General features: G+C 48.1%; 1 protein-coding gene across 1 annotated transcript in view; it reads left to right on the top strand.

The window, feature by feature from the left end:
* Positions 1-20,244, top strand: part of ATL1 (atlastin GTPase 1) — a 52,758-nt gene that overhangs the window by 6,944 nt on the left and 25,570 nt on the right. The window contains exons 2-4 of the mRNA XM_053284440.1: positions 14,175-14,422; positions 16,445-16,579; positions 18,691-18,795. Of these exons, the coding sequence (XP_053140415.1) occupies positions 14,175-14,422; positions 16,445-16,579; positions 18,691-18,795 (488 nt within the window). The remainder of the gene's footprint in view (positions 1-14,174; positions 14,423-16,444; positions 16,580-18,690; positions 18,796-20,244) is intronic.

Here is a 20,244-nt window from a genome sequence, read left to right as displayed (position 1 = left end):
AAGACAAGACTGAGCTAGATAGACCAATGGTCTGACTCAGTATATGGCAGCTTCCTAGGTTCCTATGATCTGGTTAATACCTGGCTAAAGATCAGGAAGTAGAGGATAAAGAGGGAATGGACGCCTTTCACCGTGGAGGGCAGTGAGTGGTGGGGTGCCCCCTGAATCTTGCTTTAGGTTTCTTTAAGACTTGTATTTTATTGCACCTGAGCAGGGGTGTAACTACCATTAGGCAAGGGGAGGCAGTCATCTTGGGGCCCCACTGCCTCGAGGGGCCCCCCTGAGGCACATCACATGACTCCCCACCCGCCCATGTTGCACCCCCTATGAATTATGTTGAGTCTCTTGGAGATCGGCAGGAGCAGAGAGTAAAAAAACTAGATTCAATGTGAACTAGATATTCACCGTATTCATAATGGGGATGTGAGTGTGAGTGCACGATATATTGTGAAGTGTGTCTGTGTGTGTATATCAGTGAGGGGCCCATTTTAAAATCATGTCTCTGGGCCCCCTCCAACCTTGCTACGCCCCTGCACCTGAGACAAACACAGAGTCAGGTGTGTGGGACGGGGGCTGCAGGGGAAACAAAAAGGAAGCAATTCCTGGTAATTTATTAATGAACAGCTTGATGGTGATGTAATTGCGGAGGTGAGAATCAGCTGTTGGCAAAGCACAGGAAGGAGAAATTGGCTTGAGTGCAAGGGAGCTTGTTTTTTTGGGGGGGTGATTGATCCAGTCCCTTCATTTTCCAGAGAAATGAGAATCGACTGCTGCTAGAAATAGCTTTCTTTGGAAGCCGTTGGCTGTGCTGGTCCATCCCAGGCAGGGAAAAAAGAGGATAATTTCTTGCAGTGCAGGAGCAGCCTAAAAATACTGCCAAATTTACTGATGATTGACAGTGCGTTTGAGAGCAGAGTTTGTAAAGGCACATGAAGACCAGGGAGGAGAGACCAGGAGCGCATGTGTGCTGTGGGGGTGCATGTGGGCTGGTTAACTTGATACAGCAGGCTGTCAGTGCTGGGGGGTGGGCCACCAAGGGGGTGTGTGTGAGCTGGAGATATACGAGTCCCAGCCCAATGGGATGTGGGTTGCCAAACAGCAGGTACAGCCCATTTGGTGTGTTTGCCTTGGGTTCAGTGCTGGGTATTTTGTTGAACAAAACAAGTAATTTGAGCTGCGAGGGCTTTAGATATTTCTTGATGTCTGAGCATCCTGATCAGACAGGACTGGTCTCCTGTCAAAACCTGCCTAGATGTGATCCACGGTCCTTTCACCCCAGCCTCTGTCTATGAACCAAGCGTTTCTAAAACCACCAATTCAGCTGGCAGCAGCTGGGTCTTTCAGGACCCCTGAGCAGAGCTGGTGGGGCAGAGAGAGAAAGGTTGGGGAATAGGCAACTAAGCTGAGAGGCAGAAATGTGGGTTTTCTGGGAAATGTTGAATTGCAAAATTTCTCCATGCAATTTTTTCTCATATGCATAAAAGTTTGCATATTCCCCGCCCCCCTGCTCAGAAAATTGCATTAAGCAAATTTTCCTGATGTCCTAAATAGATTGTGATCTGATTTGGCATGTTATTTGATATAAGGTTTTTTTTTTTAAAAAACCCATCATATTAATGTCCCATGCTGTATCTCTTTCAAAATGTTCCCATGTTTTTCAAGTAGACGGACTGAAATATTTAGTCGGGAGTGCAATCAATAACACTTAATATGGTTTAAATGTTATGCTGAAACAACTTCAAAGCTTTATGTGGAAACAAATTATTTATATTGGAATACTCAAGAAAACAATAAAACATATATGTACCCTCTCGTACGTTCTCTAGGGATAACTGCCTGACAAACCCCTGCTAACTGAGCAAAGAGACACCTTTTAAAGTGGCGATTCTCATATTTAGCAGGGGGAGAGCAACTGACCCTATCCAGCCCCAGCACAGCATCCCTCCAGTGGTTGTTGCTGGTAACTGCCTTATGTTTCTTTTTAGATTGTGAGTCCTTATCTTATTATCTTATAGAGGGGCATCTTATTTATGTATTATTATTTATTTTTATATGTAAACTGCTTTAAGAACTTTGGTTGAAGAGCCGTATAGCAATATTCATAGCCGTAGTAGTAATTACAACGGTGAAATGGCCACGCCTGCCTGATATTGCATTGGCACCCACTCATTGTTTTGATTAAGTGCCGTCAAGTTGGTGTCGGCTCTTAGCGACCACATAGATAGATTTATGAAATAATAGATTTTTAGAAATTGAAAACTTTCTGCAGAAAAATTAAAGGAGGGGGCAAAATTCATGTTGGGAAACTTCCTGCAAATTTTTTTGGTCTCAAATCTCTTGAGTACAGGGACACACTTGATCCCTCTCCAGACATCATCTGTGAGTGTCTCTGCGCTCAGGGTTACAGCAGCCGAGGCAGGGAGGAAGTCCCGCCCTGTCACTCACCGCCTTGAGCCGGGTGCGAGGGCGTAACTGTCAGAGGGCAAGGGCAGACAGTTGTCTTGGGCCCCCCCCCAGAGGCAAGTCACATGACTGACTCCCCCAGCCGCGCACCCGCCCGGGCTTCCTTCAGTTGTATTCATCCTCCGGAATTGATGCAAGTGTTAAGACCTGGAGCTACCAGAAGAGCAGGTCTCTCTCTCTCTAGTACCATTAAATGATTTGCAGCATCGTCCACAACTTACAAAACCTTTTAAAAAATAATTTAGGATCATGTTCTATTGTGGAACACATATATATGTATATAACTATGCCTTTTGTTACCACTCTTCAGCCTCATTTAAGATTTCTTTACGTCATGAGCTGAGCTTCAGTGAGGGGGGTGGGCCCATTTTAAAATCTCGTCTCTGGGCCCACTCCAAGCTTGCTACACCCCTGCTGGGTGCTTACAGTTACGGTGCTGTTTGAAGGGGGATGGCCAGTGCTTCCCTGAGTGGCAACCGGGATCGCTTGAGCTTGCCGCTCATGGGAGCGCTGGCCATCACTGTTACAGTGCCTCCCCCTTCAGACAAACAGTGCCTTAAGGGTGAGTCCCTCACGTGGCTCAAGGGGGTGCGTGACAGCCGTGGGGCGGGACTTCCTCCCCTCTTGGGGAGCTGTAATTGTGAATGCAGCAGCACTCGTGGACGTCCGAAGAGGGCCCTGGAGAGCAGCTGTGGTCCAGGCAAAGCCGATGGGTTCCCTGGGGGCCTGTGCTGGAATCTGGGAGGATAATGCCCCTGTTCCAGGCTTCTCTTGGCACCCTGGAGTGACTGGCTATAAAGAGCAACTGGACTTGGATCAGGACTCTCCTCCCCCTCCTCCCCCTCCTCCCTCGGTGGCAGGGTTGTAACTCCTGACAGAGTGTGGGCCCTGCCTGCAACGGGTCCCACCCAGGGCCATCCTGGGTGCGAGTTCACATGTCAGCTGGATTTACCCCAAAGTCACAGCAAGCTATCAGGGACCAGGACACACCTGATTCTGCTTTTCCTCGAATTACTACTGTGCATTCTAGCCTGGTCTGAATTATATCTGGGGTAAGAAAGTTCCTCTATTTGCAGCAGCTTTTTTGGGGAAAACCAAGCTTTCTGGTATGCCCCACTGTTTCTCCCTTGATGTGGGGAGTGGCCATTGCCAGTAATTCGGCTTTTCTCAGACCTCACACTGGTCACCATAGGAAGAACAGAGGTGTTACATCTGCAGATGTGGTGGGAGGATGCCTGGAAGCCGATGTCACCTGAGCCCGCTGTGTCTGAGCTGATTCCATGAGGCTGCGTTTTTCTTCATCACAGAGAGCAAGCAGTGATTTCCACTTGAAACTCCCATGGCCTCTTAAATGGTCTGGGCTGCGACTGGGAACATGAGAAGATGAAGGCAGTCACAAAGGCAAGTTCATTATGAAAATCAGCAAAGATTGGGGCCAGATTTGGCAGATTCAGGTTAAGCGTTCTCTTGTTTGATCTTGGCTGCTTGTTGCTGCTTGGCAATTTGTTTTGCTGATCTTCCGTAACTGTCAAACTAACAACCACCCAAAAAAAGTTCTCTCGCCGCCTCCTCTGGGATGTGATTGATTGGAGGAAAAATTGCAGGCACAAGAAGTTAGGACTGGAACTTCAGGCCTTCTGAGCCAGCTTACATGGGGTACATAGCTTAGATGTGCACCGTCAAGTCGGTTTCGACTCTTGGCGCCCACAGAGCCCTGTGGTTGTCTTTGGTAGAATACAGGAGGGCTTGACCATTGCCTCCTCCCATGCAGTATGAGATGATGATGCCTTTCAGCATCTTCCTATATCGCTGCTGCCCAATATAGTACCAGTGGGGATTTGAACCGGCAACCTTCTGCTTGTTAGTCAAGCATTTTCCCGCTGTGCCACTTAAGGTGACTAGCTGTGCATAGCTCCCATGAAATTGAGTGCCAGGAAATTTAGGACCAACCAACGGAAGTATTTTTTCACACAACACATCATCAACATCTGGAATTTTCTGCCACAAGATGTAGTGCCAGCCAATAACCTGGATGGCTTGAAGAGGGGCTTGGATAACTTCATGGAGGAGAGATCTATCAACGACTACTAGTCGGAGGGCTATAGGCCACCTCCAGCCTCAGAGGCAGGATGCCTTGCAGGGGAGCAACAGCAGGAGAGGGGGCATGCCCTCCACTCCTGCCTGTAGGCTCCCAGTGGCATCTGATGGGCCACTGTGTGAAACAGGATGCTGGACTAGATGGGCCTCCTTGGGCCTGATCCAGCAGGGCTGTTCTTATGGGGAGCTCACTCTGTATGCATCTCCAGCTACCCCTTTCTGGACAGATATGCAAACCAGATTCCAGGAGAAGCTGGCTGTGTAGAGTCCCAATTGGCTGACCCTAGTGACAGTTGTGAAACTTATTGTGCCCCCTCCTTCCTATCTAGCCCTGTAGAGCAGGCATCCCCAAACTGTGGCCCTCCAGATGTTGCTGAACGACAATTCCCATCATCCCAGCCACAATACATTGTAGCTGGGGGTGATGGGAATTGTAGTTCAGCAACATCTGGAGGGCCGCAGTTTGGGGATGCCTGCTGTAGAGTGTTGATTGGTTTCTGTGTCAATTGTCCAGCCTTTTATTCACCCTCACCCAGAGCAGTTGTTCATGTTTGTTTTGTTTTGTTTTGTTTTGACATTTATGTCCCGCTCTTCCTCCAAGGAACTCAGAGCGGTATACATGGTTATTTTTTATCCTCACAACATGGACTTAGTGGAGTGGACTTAAAATAGATGAGTGTTGCTGGGGGGTGGGGGGAGTGTTCTAAGAAGCCCAAACCTGCCTGATTGATGTGGTGGGGTTTTGAAAACCACCCTAAAGTTTGAGCCAGGTATATGTGTTGGTAAAGGAATGAGGGCAGGAAGAAGCAGAACCCCCCTGGCAACCGGACAACCTTCACTTGGCCCTGAAGGTCTCCTTCAGTGTAAAGGAAGTGGTTCTGGCTCTCTAGGGTAAGGGGGAGGGAAGGAGATCCAGAGATGCAGCTGGGAGGGGAGTACCCAGAAGCTGAAATCTCTGAAGAGGCTGAATAATCCTCCGAGGCTGCGGGCCAAATCTCTTCATCTGCGTGCTTCTCCACAGCAACGCTAGTAAGATGAGGAGGACAGAAGGCATGAAGATCGTATCAGGGTGAGCTTCAAGTGCCTTGCCCTCCCCACTACCCAGCAGCGGAAGAGCGAAGAGGCAGCAGTCTTGGCAGTGTTGCTGCTTGAACTTAGGCACATGATGTGCCAGGCTCTGCATGGCTCTTTCAGAAATGTTCTCTCTCATTGCTGCCGCTGGAGTGCTGCTCACTGCTCAGTCTGGACTGTTTGTCAAGCATGTTGGCCGTTTTCCCTTTAGTAGCAGCAGCAGCAGCAACAGCAGCAGCATAGGAACATAGGAAGCTGCCTTCTCGGTATTGTCTTCAGACTGGCAGCGGCTTCTCCAAGGTTGCAGGCAGGAGTCTCTCTCAGCCCTATCCTGGAGATGCTGCCAGGGAGGGAACCTGGAACCTTCTGCATGTAAACATAGAGATGCTCTTCCCAGAGCAGCCCCCTACCCTAAGGGGAAACTCTCACAGTGCTCACACATGTCGTCTCCCATTCAAATGCCAACCAGGGTGGATCCTGCTTAGCAAAGGGGACAATTAATGCTTGCTACCGTAAGACCAGAAAGACCACATTTAAGGCACGAGCAACCTAACAACCTCTGCACCGAGCTAGAATTAAACATGGGAGATATTGAGGTGGGTCTCATGATCAGCGAGACCTGCCATAACAGAGTTGGCGGGGAGAGGTTAGCTCTCCCCACAGACAATAGTCCAGTCTGCCCTGGGTGGCCGGATCAGCTGCCCACATGACTGCCGGCTCCGTTACAGAGCCAGTGGGGGCTTGGGGGCCGCGTGGCCCCCGGAAGTCCCAGCATGCTCTGCGTGAGTGCACAGAGCATGCTGGAGAGACCCCCGAGCCGGGGAGGCTGCTTTTCAACCTTCCGGTCGAGGGTTTCCTTGTGAGTTGCCACGGCACGAAGCCACTCCGTGGCAACACATGATCCGGAAACCCTGGTTAGTGGAACACTCGCTCCACTAACCTGGGCTAAGGCGAGGGCTTCACAAGCGGGTTAGCCGCTTGTAAAGCCCGGGCTCACCTGCAAGCCCGGTGGTTGACACGACCAGCAAAAATCGGGCTAGGCTCTCCTAGCCCGATTTTTGCTGGTCGTGAGAATAGCCTCATTCTGTTGAAATGGGAAGATGGAAAATGATTATCCTGGGCTAAGGAAATCATACAAGGATGTTGGCTAGAGGTCTGCTGGGAAGGGCCGTTTCCTCATTGGGCAGCCCCATGGAGAAGGGCCTGCTGCAGTCTCCCAGAGATCTTCCCTCCTCCATGGAAGCAGAACCTGGAGCAGAACCTCCCCAGGAGCTTTCCCAGACAGCTGGCTTTACCTGGGGTTTACTGTGAGGCTTTACTGCAAGCTTGAAGTTGCCCCCGCGAAACCATGTAAAAAGTGGATTTTTTTTTTACCCTGGGTAGTGTTGGGAATCCTCTCTGGTAAGAGAAACCCTTTTCCATTATAGCAGAGTGGACAGAGGCACAACACAGCGGAATTTAGTTAGGCATGTGTGTAGGCTGAGAGTAAAGTAACTTGGAGCCAGTTCATAGTTTCAAACCAATATATATGACATTTATTAGAGAACTCCATTCTAGATAGGAAAGTGAGGAGTTAGGATCTCTAATCTATCTAGCTATCTGGATGAAGAGGGCAACCAAGATGATCAGGGGCCTAGAGCACCTTTCTTATGTGGCAAGACTACAACACCTGGGGCTTTTTAGTTTAGAAAAAAGACATCTGCGGGGAGACATGATAGAGGTCTATAAAATCATGCATGGCAAGGAGAAAGTGGATAGAGAGAGATTCTTTTCCCTCTCATACAACACTAGAACCAGGGGTCACTCCATGAAATTGATTGCCAGGAGGTCTAGGACCAACAAACGGAAGTACTTTTTCACACAACACGTGATCCACTTGTGGAACTCTCTGCCACAGGATGTGGTGACGGCCAACAACCTGGATGGCTTTAAGAGGGGTTTGGATGACTTCATGGAGGAGAGGTCTATCAATGGCTACTAGTCAGAGGGCTGTGGGCCACCTCCGGCCTCAAAGGCAGGGTGCCTCTGAGTACCAGTTGCAGGGGAGTAACAGCAGGAGGGAGGGCGTGTCCTCAACTCCTGTCTGTGGCTTCCAGCGGCATCTGGTGGGCCACTGTGTGAAACAGGATGCTGGACTAGATGGGCCGTGGGCCTGATCCAGCAGGGCTGTTCTTATGTTCTTATGCATCTCTGTACACATGGTGCAGGGAAGAGGAGCTTGCATGTTGCAAGGTAGAAGGAACGGAAGAGAAGGGAGAGAGGAAGTGCAAAGCAGGAAATAAGTAAGTTAGTCCCTAAGAGTAGCAATCTACATTCCAAAGGGATAGTGTCAGAGCAGTAGAGAAGGGATGACCAGTGTGTTGACCCTCTAGCCCTCTGACTCACTAGTCTGTCCTCCACTGTCATTGAGACAAAGAGACAGAGCAAAGTCCTTCACTTCCAACAAATATAAACCGGGCTACACACTAACATGCAATGAAAAACCTGAATCATGTGTGAAGTGCTCCCTGATAGCTTCCAAGGACTTGGGGTAAATTTGGCCTGTATGTGAACGCACCCCCTCCATTCTGGAGGAGATGCAAACTAAAAGCTGGGTGTGAAAAACATCCAGCTGATCTCAGGGAGTTGCATATGTGAGGAGAAGCCCCCAAAGGAACATAAATTCCTTTCTTTTCCTTCCAGCCAGATGATCGCCTGTGGTGATGATTTACTTTATTTCTCTTGCACCATGAATGTGTGTGTTAACATAAGCCAAATAAAGGTTCCTGCTCTGTGGAGCCTGTGCTCTAAATTTCAGCAAAGGGGGGGGGAGTGTACGGTGGAGATGAATGCAAATGGGGAAAGACAAGCATTCAGTTCAACTGCATGCATTTAAGGTAAGTTTCAGGACAGGAATGTGGACTACTGTGTTTACCCATATACAAGATTTAAGATTTAACTCTGGATTTAAGAAGAGCCCCTTAAAAACAGAGGTTGAATATAGATTCTACCTACATTTTCCCCAAAGGAAGAGGGCTCTGAACAAGGGGAAAACCTAGTCTTGGATTCAGGCAAATACAGTAAGCAGCTGAGCCTAGGATGGATTTGTCATGCAAAAGGTCAGCTTTGAAGAGAGATTTGAAGGAACATCAGATCCTACATCCTCACATTCCATAGTTGGAATATGTACTGTGCAAAGAAGTACTTTCTTTAGTGCATCCTAAATCTCCTGCCAATTGGTTTCTTCAGGTTTAAAGGTACCCGGGGGGTCATTGGAGCAGATCTGGGTGCAGAATGCTGGGTGGGGGTGGGCTGCCATTTGGAGCAGGCAACTCTGCCTTTATTCACCCAGAACTCTGCCACTACACTGCCCAGAGAACTAAGTTTTGGGCAGTATATAAATATGTTAAATAAATCAGTCTGCAAAGGGCTGGTTATCATGTTACATATTTCAGGTGTGTTTGGTGGATGTTTGCTTTCTAAGGATGAAAAGAAGTTAAAAGCAAACCCAAGATAAGCCATTTTGCATATCCTTCCATCAAGTGCCTGTTTCTGCAGAGATCAGCACCTCTTGCTTTGTGCCTGTGGCCTTCATTTGCACCCTCCTAGTTAAAAGAATGAGATCTTCTGCTCCTGACTTTTGTTTTGAATTGGGAGGCGGGAAAGGGAGAGAAAACTCCTTTAAGGCCTGAAAACAGGGAGAGAAGAGAAAATATCTTGAGTGGAGACTGAAGCAGGTTTGAAGACATCTGGGATGGAGAACTCAACCGTGTGTGTGTGTGTGTGTGTGTGGTCTCTCTCTCTCTCCTTTTGGTTTATTGTTATTGCTACTGCTTTTACTGCTTTTTTAAACTGAAAACCTCTTCAAGATTTGTACCTTGACAGAATATCAATGCTTGAGTTTTCTATTTTGTATGCAACTATCCTTGAAGCAATGTGCCTTGCCCTAGTGCCAAAGTTTATTTTGTTTGTTCAGTGACATATAAAGAGACATTAGAGGAGAAATGAATCCATTCTTCTCATTTACTTGACTGAACTATCATTGGATTAGCCTAGCCTAATACCTCAAGTGTCCATTTTGCTTGGAGAGGAAAAACCTAAGCTGAGATAAGTATATGTTCTCAGCAGGCACATATGTCTCCTAATCAAAAGGGTTGTATTTGCGACACTCACCTAAAGTCATTTAGCTGGCATTTAAAGGATCACCTTCTCCCATATGATTCCGCCCACATCCTGGACTGAGGCAGTTGGGGTAAGCAGCAAGGTGGCCAGATTTTCAGATGATGCCAAACTATTTAAGGTAGTGAAATCTGAAACACATTGTGAGGAGCTCAAAAAGAATCTCTCCAAACTAGCTGAGTGGGCGACAAAATGGCATATGCAGCTAATGCTGGCAAGTGTAAAGTGATGGGGCAAAAAACCCCAACTTCACATATAACACTGATGGGATCTGAGCTGGAGAAGGGACTGACCAGGAAAGAGATCTTGGGGTCAGGAAGTGTCGACTCAATGTGCGGCCGCTGTGAAAAAGGCCAATTCCATGCTAGGGATCATTAGGAGGGGGATTGAAAATAAAACAGCTAATATTATAACGCCCTTATACAGAACTATGGTGCGGCCACACCTGGAGTGCTGCGTACAGTTCTGGTCACCACATCTAAAGAAATATATTGTAGAACTGGAAAAGATGCAGAAGAGGGCAACCAAGATGATCAGGGGCCTAGAGCACCTTCCTTACATGGCAAGGCTACAACACCTGGGGCTATCTAGTTTAGAAAAAAGACAACTGCAGGGAGACATAATAGAGCTTTGTAAAATCATGCATGGTGTGGAGAAAGTGGTTAGAAATTCTTCTCCCTGTCACATAACACTAGAACCAGAGGTCATCCCATGGAATTGATTGCCAGGAAATTTAGGACCAGCAAACAAGTATTTTTTTCACACAATGCATGATCAGCTTTTGGAATTCTCTGCCACAAGATGTGGTGACAGTCAACAACCTGGATGGCTTTAAGAGGGGTTGTGATAACTTCATGGAGAAGAGGTCTATCAATGGCTACTAGTTGGAGGGTTACAGGCCACCTCCAGCCTCAAAGGCAGGATCCCTCTGAGTACCAGTTGCAGGGGAGTAACAGCAAGAGAGAGGGCATGCCCTCAACTCCTGCCTGTGGGCTTCCCAGTGGCAACTGGTTGGCCACTGTGTGAAACAGGATTCTGCACTAGATGGGCTTCCTTGGGCCTGATCCAGCAGGGCTGTTCTTATGAGCACTTGGAAGAAGACCTGCTTATGGCCCATCCCTTTCAAAAGCAAAACTGCTAGGAACGCAGGACAAAGCTCTTCTCACACTGGCTGAGGTGGTACAAAAATGCTCCTGACCATAGCCAGAAATAAAGCTGGGCCCAGGATCACCCCCAAGATAGAAGCCCTATTCAGACGTTATGCTGTACAAGTGTACAGATGCCTGTACGCTCATACATGTGTTTGTGTGAATGGCTGTAACTGTGTTCATTTTAAAAGTGAACCTGGATACAGACTCTTCAGATGGTTGGTACAGATAGGAAGTGTACTGCTGCACCCAAGTTCAACGTAATGTCTGAATGTCTCTACCTGTGTACAGATCTGTAGCTGTGTGCGCCGTACACTCATGCATGTGTGAATGGGCCTATATCTTCCATTAGTTTTCTGACCACTTGCTGAACAAAACTGAGAGTGTGGTTCTACATTGTGACGGAAATGTGGGATTGAGGGCTGGGGCGAGTATGTTCTCCGATGGCTGTTTTAGAAGCTGAAGCTGCTGTCTAGATAGCTTCCGTGCGGAGTCTTGAGTAAGATTAGTCTACAATATGTCTAGGCCTGTCTGGAGATGGGGAGACGGGGCATGTCCGTTGATTATGGAGTGGCTATTCTGGTGGTGGTGGGGAAGGGAATAGAAGAAGTAACTTTGGCAGGTCAACAGGCCATTACAGGGGAAGGGAAGGGAAATTAGAAATCTACTAGCTGTTTCCTCTTCCGGCTGTCCTGCCAGTTCACAGTGCCAACTACCCACAGAGCCTCACCTTGCTCCTCTGTAATGCCGGGTCAATCCACAATATATCAGATGTCATCCGTGATTGAAGGGGTCGCACTGGTAGGTACCACAGAGACTTGGTTGGGGGAGGCTGGTGGCCCAGTCTGGTCCCAGCTTCTCCCTCCCGGGTACCTGGCCGAGGAGCAAGTGAGAGGGCGTGGGGGGAGGAGCTGGAGTGGCTGTGGTCCATAAAATAAAAATAGCATTTATTAAAAAAAAAAAAAAAGCATTTATGTATGTATGTATGTATGTATGCATTTGATTTCACAATCTAAAAAGAAACACGAGATAGACACCAGCAACAGTCACTGGAGGGGTCCTGTGCTGGGGGTGGAGAGGGCCAGTTACTCTCCCCCTGCTAAATAAAAGAGAATCACCACGTTAAATGGTGCCTCTTTGCCAAGTTAGCAGGGGTTGACATCTCCCTTACCAGGCTCCCTGTCAAAATGTCCGACCATATCAAATGTGTGTACTTAATTCTGGGGACCAGAAATAGACTAGGAGTTTTGTTGTTGCACCCATCACTCCACTGCCCAACAGAGTCCCTACCTTGGCGTTGGGGTCTCCCAGGGTTTTGGTGCTGGGGGACTTCAATATTCACTTCAATACCAATTTGTCCAGGGTGGCTCAGGAGTTCATAGCAGCCATGACAACTATGGCCCTGTCCCAAGTGGTCTTGGGACTCATGCATGTTGCTGGACACCTGCTTGATCTGGTCTTTTACTCTGGTTAGGGTGGTGTTCCGTGGGTGGGGACTCCTGAGAGTTCCCATTGTCATGGATGGACCACCATCTGTTTAAGGTTGGAGTCACAATCACATCCCACCTCTGCAGGGGAGGAGAGCTGGTCTTGTAGTAGCAAGCTTGACTTGTTCCCTTAGCTAAGCAAGGTCTGCCCTGGTTGCATATGAATGGGAGACTAGAAGTGTGAGCACTGGAAGAAATTCCCCCTCAGGGGATGGAGCTGCCACTCTGGAAAGAGCATCTAGGTTCCAAGTTCCCTCCCTGGCTTCTCCAAGATAGGGCTGAGAGAGACTTCTGCCTGCAACCTTGGAGAAGCTGCTGCCAGTCTGTGAAGACAATACTGAGCTTGATAGACCAATGGTCTGACTCAGTATATGGCAGCTTCCTATGTTCCTATGAGAGGGGCCTATTAGGAGAGTTATTGATCCAATAGGATTCCAAGATGCCTTGGAAGGATTTAGTGCTGGCTCTGGCAGTGATCCTGTTGACACCCTGGTGAAGAACTGAAACAGCAAACTCACTAGGGCAGTAGACATGATCACTGCTAAGCATCCTCTACGACCCGCTTCAAAACTGACCCCTTGGTATATGGAAGAACTATGAGAGGGACAAGTGGCAAGGCAGATGACTGGAGTGCAAGTGGAGAAAGACTCGAATTTGACAGATTACATATATGCATTGCATCGCCAACATATCAGCTTTTACAATATGGAGCACATTTGAAGACCTGTGCACAGGCAATCTATGCAGCTGTATTGCATCCTCAAGCTCATGTCCAGTGGAGTTGTCTAGGGTTGTGAGAGGGCTAGTAAGTGCCCCTCCTCCCTTGAATCAGAATTTGGAACCATCAATTACCTGTTGTGATTTTTTAATGAGTATTTTGTAGATAAAATCTCATATTTGGGCCATCTTAGACAGGCCCCACAATTATTTGAGAGTCTAATGCGGAGGTGTCCAGCAATTCTTCTTATGTGGTTCGGCTGGATCAGTTTCAGTTTGTGACTCCTGATGATGTGGACATGATCTTGACAAGTGTCAAGAGAACAGGTTTTAGGCTGTATCATAGAATAGTGCAGCCTAAAACCTGTTCTCTTGACACTTGTCAGACATGGTTTATACTGTCTGACAGGGGGGTTGTTGTAGAAGGCCTGGCAGATATTATAAATGCTGCCCTGAGGGAGGGCAGGATGCATTCCTATCTTAAGGAGGCAATCATTAGAACTCTTGAAGAAGCCTGGATTGGATCCCTCAGAGCTGAGCAACTATAGGTCTGTCTCCAACCTTCCATGGCTGGGCAAGGGAATTGAGAGGGTGGTGGCCTCCCAGCTCCTGGCAGTCTTGGAGGAAACTGGTTATCTAGGCCCATTTCAAACTGGCTTCCAGGTGGGCTACGTGGTGAAGACTGCCTTGGTCGGCCTGATGGATGATCTCCGATTGCAAATTGACAGAGGGAGTGTGGCTCTGTTGGTCCTTTTGGATCTCTAGGTGGCCTTCGATACTATTGAGCAAAGTATCCTTCTTGAATGTCTGTGGGGATTGAGGGTGGGAGGCACTTATTTGCAGTGGTTCCACTCCTACCTCACGGGCAGATGAGGTAGGAGCCTCATGCCCCCCACTCCTGCCTGTCAGTTCTCATTTACAAATGCAAACCACCCTCACCCCCCACTTTGCACATTCGCGTCCCCTTGGCAGTCAAAGCTCCAGGAACCTGCTTTTACCTGTTCTGCCCTGATCGCTCTCTGTCTTGAAACAGGTGGATTTTCAGAAAAGAATTATGAGTGGAGCTCTGAGGAGGAAGAGGCGGATGGGAAGGCCCGGCCGGTGCAGGTGCTCATTGTGAAAGATGACCACTCCTTCGAGCTGGATGAAGCTGCCCTCAACCGCATTTTGCTGGCGGAAGCTGTGCGGGATCGGGAAGTGGTTGCTGTCTCGGTGGCAGGGGCTTTTCGGAAAGGGAAGTCGTTCCTGATGGACTTCATGCTGAGATATATGTACAACGTGGTACGTTGGCATTGGCTGTGGCAGAGACTGTGGCCTCATTCTGCATGCTCTGTTTGGCTTGCTCTTTCATTTTGCCTCAGGACCACGATGGCACAGTCAAGGTAGCACATCGTGACCCCTCACCCCCTGCATGCCACATTCAGGGCTGCTCAACTTGTAGGCCCTCCTGCAGATGTTGGCCTACAACTCCCATAATCCCTGGCTGTTGGCCACTGTGGCTGGGGATTGTGGGAGTTATAGTCCAAAAACAGCTGTGGGGGGGGGCCTAAGTTGAGCAGGCTTGGTTTAGAGTCACTGTGGTGTCATGGCATTGGCTAGGGCAGAGGTTCCCAGCCTTGAGTCCCCAGGTAAAGATGGACTACAGCTCCCATTATCTCCAACCCCAAAAGGCTTTGACCATTGGGGCTGGGGATGATGGGAGCTGTAGTCCAACAGCATCTGGGGAACCAAAGCTGGGACCCTTGGGACAGAATGCTGGAAGTGGACCAGAGAGGCCAAGGTTTAACTTCTCGCTTAACCAACAAAGCTGATATGGTGACCTGGGACCAATCGGTCCTCCTCACAGGATGTTGCGTGAGGATGCATGAAGGGACCATGAATCCTGCCCTGAGGTCCTAGAAGAAGGACATGCTAAAAATTAATAATATTTATGAGTCATTAACACAATTTCTTAGCTGCCTTTCAAAGTGCAGTTAATAATAATAATAATAATAATAATAATAATAATAATAATAATAATAATTAATAATAATAATAATAAATAATAATAATTAAAAAGTGGCTTAAGAATGGCAACTTGAAGAAAGAAACAGAGGGTTTAATACTGGCTGCACAAGAACAGGCACTAAGAACAAATGCAATAAGAGCAAAAGTCGAAAAATCCACAACAAACAGCAAGTGCCGCCTTTGTAAAGAAGCAGATGAAACCGTGGACCACCTGATCAGCTATTGTAAGAAGATCGCACAGACTGACTACAAAGGAAGGCATGACAAGGTAGCAGGGATGATACACTGGAACATCTGCAAAAAATACAAGCTACCTGTAGCCAAGAATTGGTGGGACCATAAAATTGAAAAAGTTGAAGAAAATGAAGATGAAAAATATTATGGGACTTCCGACTACAAACAGACAAACATCTGCCACACAATACACCAGATATCACTGTAGTCGAGAAGAAAGAAAAGCAAGTCAAAATAATCGACACAGCAATACCAGGGGATAGCAGAATAGAAGAAAAAGAAATAGAAAAAACCACCAAATACAAAGATCTACAAATTGAAATTGAAAGGCTGTGGCAGAAAAAGACAAAAATAATCCTAGTGGTAATTGGCGCCCTGGGTGCAGTTCCCAAAGACCTTGAAGAGCACCTCAACACCAAAGGGGCCACAGAAATCTCCGCCAGCCAATTACAAAAAGCAACTTTACTGGGAACAGCCTATATTCTGTGATGATATCTATAATAATAACAGCAACAACATTGATAATAAAATTCTGGCATCCCAGGTCCTTGGGAAGGACTTGATGTCTGGATAAAACAAACCAGTCAATAACACCTGTCTGACTGTGTAAACAAGAAATAATAATAATAGGGTGGATCCTGGGTCCTACAGGTGCTTGAAATGCACCTGAGCTCTGGACCTGGTGCCCAGGACTCGAGCAGCTAGAGTGCCGTTATGGCCCCAAAGGAGGATGAAACGGTGCTTTTCCGTTGTGGCGGAGAGAGAGTTTCTTGCCATAAGAGCCCACCAGAACCTGGCTCTGAGACAGGAGCCAGATAGGTACACGCAGAGCTCAGAATGCCACAAAGCAGCCATGGGGCCTAGCGGTTAACTCCAGAGACACTCAGTAACCTTTGGCACCTGTCATGCCCTCCCAGGGATTTGACAGGTAGCAAAACACGTGCATGGTTAGTGGTGTGTGTGTGTGTGTGTGTGTGTGCGCGCTTTGGCTTGGTGGCTCCGCTGGTTGTGCATGCCAGGCCTATACACACCTTTCTTACTTGCCTTCTCTGGCCCTTGCAGGAATTGGCCGACTGGCTTGGGGACGATAACGAGCCTCTGACGGGTTTTTCCTGGCGAGGCGGCTCAGAACGGGAGACGACGGGCATCCAGATCTGGAGCGAAGTCTTCCTCGTGGACAAGCCGGATGGCAACAAGGCGAGCAGCTCCTTGTGGCCATTCTCAGCCTGCCGGGGTCGTTTTGGGTCGTCACTGCAGCCGTGTTGTGTTGATGAGAGCCATTGCCCTGGCAGACTCCCCGAACCTTTCAGCCCCGATTGGCTGACGCCAGAGATGGCTAAACTCTGTGTGCTGGGGAGCACCTGATTCTCAAGGCACGGTAGCCCCGTTGGGGTGTTCTGTTGCCCATTGGGACGCTGTGCCTGGTAGGGTGTCTGTGGAAGTCCACCTGTAGGCCCTGCCCCTCCACGCATGGAGTCTACTGGAACCCCAGTCCCTGCTCACCACCGTGCTTGGACAAGGAGTTCATGTAAGCCCATGAGCGGGGGACAGGGGGGTGGGGGCTTAACGCACAACGCTGGAGCTGGTGGAGAATGGGGATTCAGGGGCTGATCGCCTACCCAACACCATTGGGTATGCTTTGTCCCCAGCGGAGGCCATGGTCAGACAGTAGGCCATTGGGGACAGGCAACAGCCACTTTTGAACTGGGGAGGGACATTGCAGGGTTTGCTGTGCTTGGAGAGAGAGCTTCCCCCATAATGAGCCATTCTTGACCTCGGGGAAGATCTCTCCCTGAATTGTGTGTGTTTGAAGAGACAAATGCGGTCTTTGTGGGGTTTCAGTGCGTGAGAACCAGCGTGGAGGAAGAGTGGGATATAAATGTTAAAATAAAATAAAATAAAATAAAATAAAATAGAGAAGGGGTCAGTGTTGCTGGTGGGAGGTGGGGTGTCCTGGCAGCATGGGGCCCCCTGTGGCCTGGGTCATAAGGTCTTCCTAGTCCATCTCATCCTCAAACTGTCCATCTTGTCCCTCAGTTGCAGGTGGGTGGGGCTTTGGATCTGGAGTCGTGGCAGCTGGGACCTAGATTTGGCCTGCAAGAAGCCAAATTTTTGAACAAAGCATTCCTGGGTTTATTTGCTTGTTTAAAATGTTCAGAAATTAGTATGGCTCGTTGTGACCTTAGGTCCTTGCGAACTGGGCAAAGAGGCACCTTTTTGAAGTCTTTTAATATTTAGCAGCGTTGTGTGTGTTACCCCCCCGTCCCGTCCCCCCGGGCTTACATGAACTCCTCGTCCACCGCAGCTTCTGTGCCCAACTCATCACAGGCCTGGTACTTAAATAACCCTGGGAAGCCTCGCAATTCTCCTGAGAGGCCAAGATCCTGTCTCGCCAGACCGTGTCTGGTCTTCCATGGCCTCTCCTAGCCCCTGGCCTGCTGCTCCAGCATCGTCTGTCTCTGGCCACACTCTGGGACCCCACAATTGGGGTTGAACTTGCTTCAGCTACCGTGGGAGTGACACAGCATCCCATGCACTCCCTGTTGAGATAAGAGCCTCCCCATCTCTGGCAACTTTTTGAAAGGCACTGAAGACACATTTATTCACCCAGGCTTTAAATTAGATTTATAGTTTTAACATTTTTAATATTGGGTTTTAAATGTTTTAAATGATTTTAATCGTAAACTGCCCAGAGATGCAAGTTTGGGGTGGTATAGAAATATTTTAAATTAAAAAAATAAAATTGTTTTTGATTGTGATCCCCTTGGGACTGGGAATCGCTTTCTTGTGCTTTTTCTCACTCCTTTTTGCTATGTGAAATGTTTTGTGAACTTTTGTTGTTGTTGAAAAGAAGCATGTAAATATTCTTAGGAAATATTTATCTACATGATGGGCAGCATTCTGCCGAGGTAAGGGACCCACCAGGGCCGCTGTGCAACTTCAGAAGCAATCCTAATGGTGTTGTGAAAATAGAATAAAGCTGCTGTGAAAAGACTCAAAAAGCACTTTTGGGTGGCATTGCGGAGCGCCTTCTGTTGTGGAGGAGCAATGTGCTACTGCCCCAAAGTGCTTTTCAAGTTTTTTGGCAGCAGCCTTGTTGCGACACCATCAGGGCTGCCTTTGAAGTTGCGCAATAGCCCCCCGTGGCGCAATAGCCTTTGCAATAGCTGTGGTGCAATAGCCTTTGATGGAATGGTCCCCTCATGTTGGCTGTTATTTCTCTTGTTAATGGCAGAAGCTGCTTTCTTCCCTCTTCCTTTGTGGCCAAACATCAGTCCCAGAAACGCTTTCTCTGCCCTTCTGTGCAGGTTGCCGTGCTACTGATGGACACTCAGGGGACCTTTGACAGCCAGTCGACCCTGCGGGATTCAGCCACCGTCTTTGCTCTCAGCACTATGATTAGCTCCATACAGGTAACCAAGATGGTCTGTGGCAGCTGCGTGAGTCACACGCAAGAAGGTGGTGGACGGTGCTCTGTATTGACCAGCTGGGACAGGATGAAAAGAACTAGGATCCTCACAGTGGCTTAGCTCTTCAGCATATAATCCATGTCTGTTTTGATCTCCTAGGAAAGAGTTTCTTCCGTTAGGGTTCAGCGCTCCCCAGTGGTGCTTTCAGGTGGCCCCCAGGATCACACCCAAAATAATACAGGAAGATGCTAAAGAGCCAATGGGGGTGTCTGGCATTACAAACCCATGCTGAAGAGGCAACCCTCTTTTGTGTTTGTATCAGGCCTGCACAACTTGCAAACTGAACAGAGCCCATCAACTTGTATGGAGGCTTGACACATGCTTGATACAACAACCCCTGCCCCACTTTGGCAGAAGACCCACTACGAAATCAGAAGATTTAGGAAGTTCCTGGTGGGCTCCTCCAGCTTCAATGGCAAATTCATGGAGGGAGATAGGTCTGTCAGTAACCTGAAAAAACAGATGTGTTTTATAAAACACACCTGTTTTATTAGGCTTTTCGTTTATGATGTTTTAAAGTTTTATTTAAACTTTAAATAAAAAGCGCTCTGTTGCCCTGCTAATTGAGCGAAGAGGCACCTTTTAAAAGTGGTGATTCTCTTTATTTAGCAGGGGGAGAGCAACTGGCCCTATCCAGCCCCAGCACAGCATCCCTCGAGTGGCTGTGGCTGGTGTCTCTCTTATATATATTTTTAGATTGCGAGTCCTTTGGGGACAGGTATCCATCTTTATTTATTCTTATTTGTCTATGTAAACAGCTTGGAAAAGCGGTATATAAATATTCGTAGTAGTAGTATTTAAGGTTATTTTAATCTGTTTATATGATTCTTCAGTTTCGGTGGTTGTTTGGATTGTAAACCACCCTGAGACTTTATATAGGCTGGTATATAAAAGTGACAAACACACACAAACAAATAAAAATAAATAAATAAAAGTTATGATCGCTATATGCAGCCTCCATGTATAGAGGCAGTCTACTTGTGAATATGAGTTGCTGGGGGAAACAACAAGGAGGGCTGTTGCCTTTGTGCCCCTTTAGGAGTCTGTGGTGGAGCTGACTTCCACTGTTGGGAGCAGGATGCTGGCATAGATGGACCATTGGTCTGATCCATCAGAGCTTTTCGTCAGCAATTAATGTAATCCTTCCACTATCCTGTCCCTCACCGTGTTGTTTCTTGATGTCCAAGAGCAAGGCTGACCAGCCGATGGCTTGTCATGTGAGCCTGTCCATCCACAATGGAGGTCAGGGAAGAGCAACAGGAGGTCAGAAGTGTTTGGTTTCCCCTCACTCCCCTTGTCATCCTCATAAGAACGGCCAGATCTAGAGTAGAGAGAAGGAAGTCTGGCAGGGGGTGGATGGGGGGGCGGGGAGGGAGAGCCGGTCTTATGGTA

The sequence above is a fragment of the Hemicordylus capensis genome, chromosome 1 (genome assembly GCF_027244095.1).
Source record: "Hemicordylus capensis ecotype Gifberg chromosome 1, rHemCap1.1.pri, whole genome shotgun sequence".
NCBI lineage: Eukaryota > Metazoa > Chordata > Lepidosauria > Squamata > Cordylidae > Hemicordylus > Hemicordylus capensis.
This window is presented reverse-complemented; position numbering and strand designations above follow the sequence as displayed.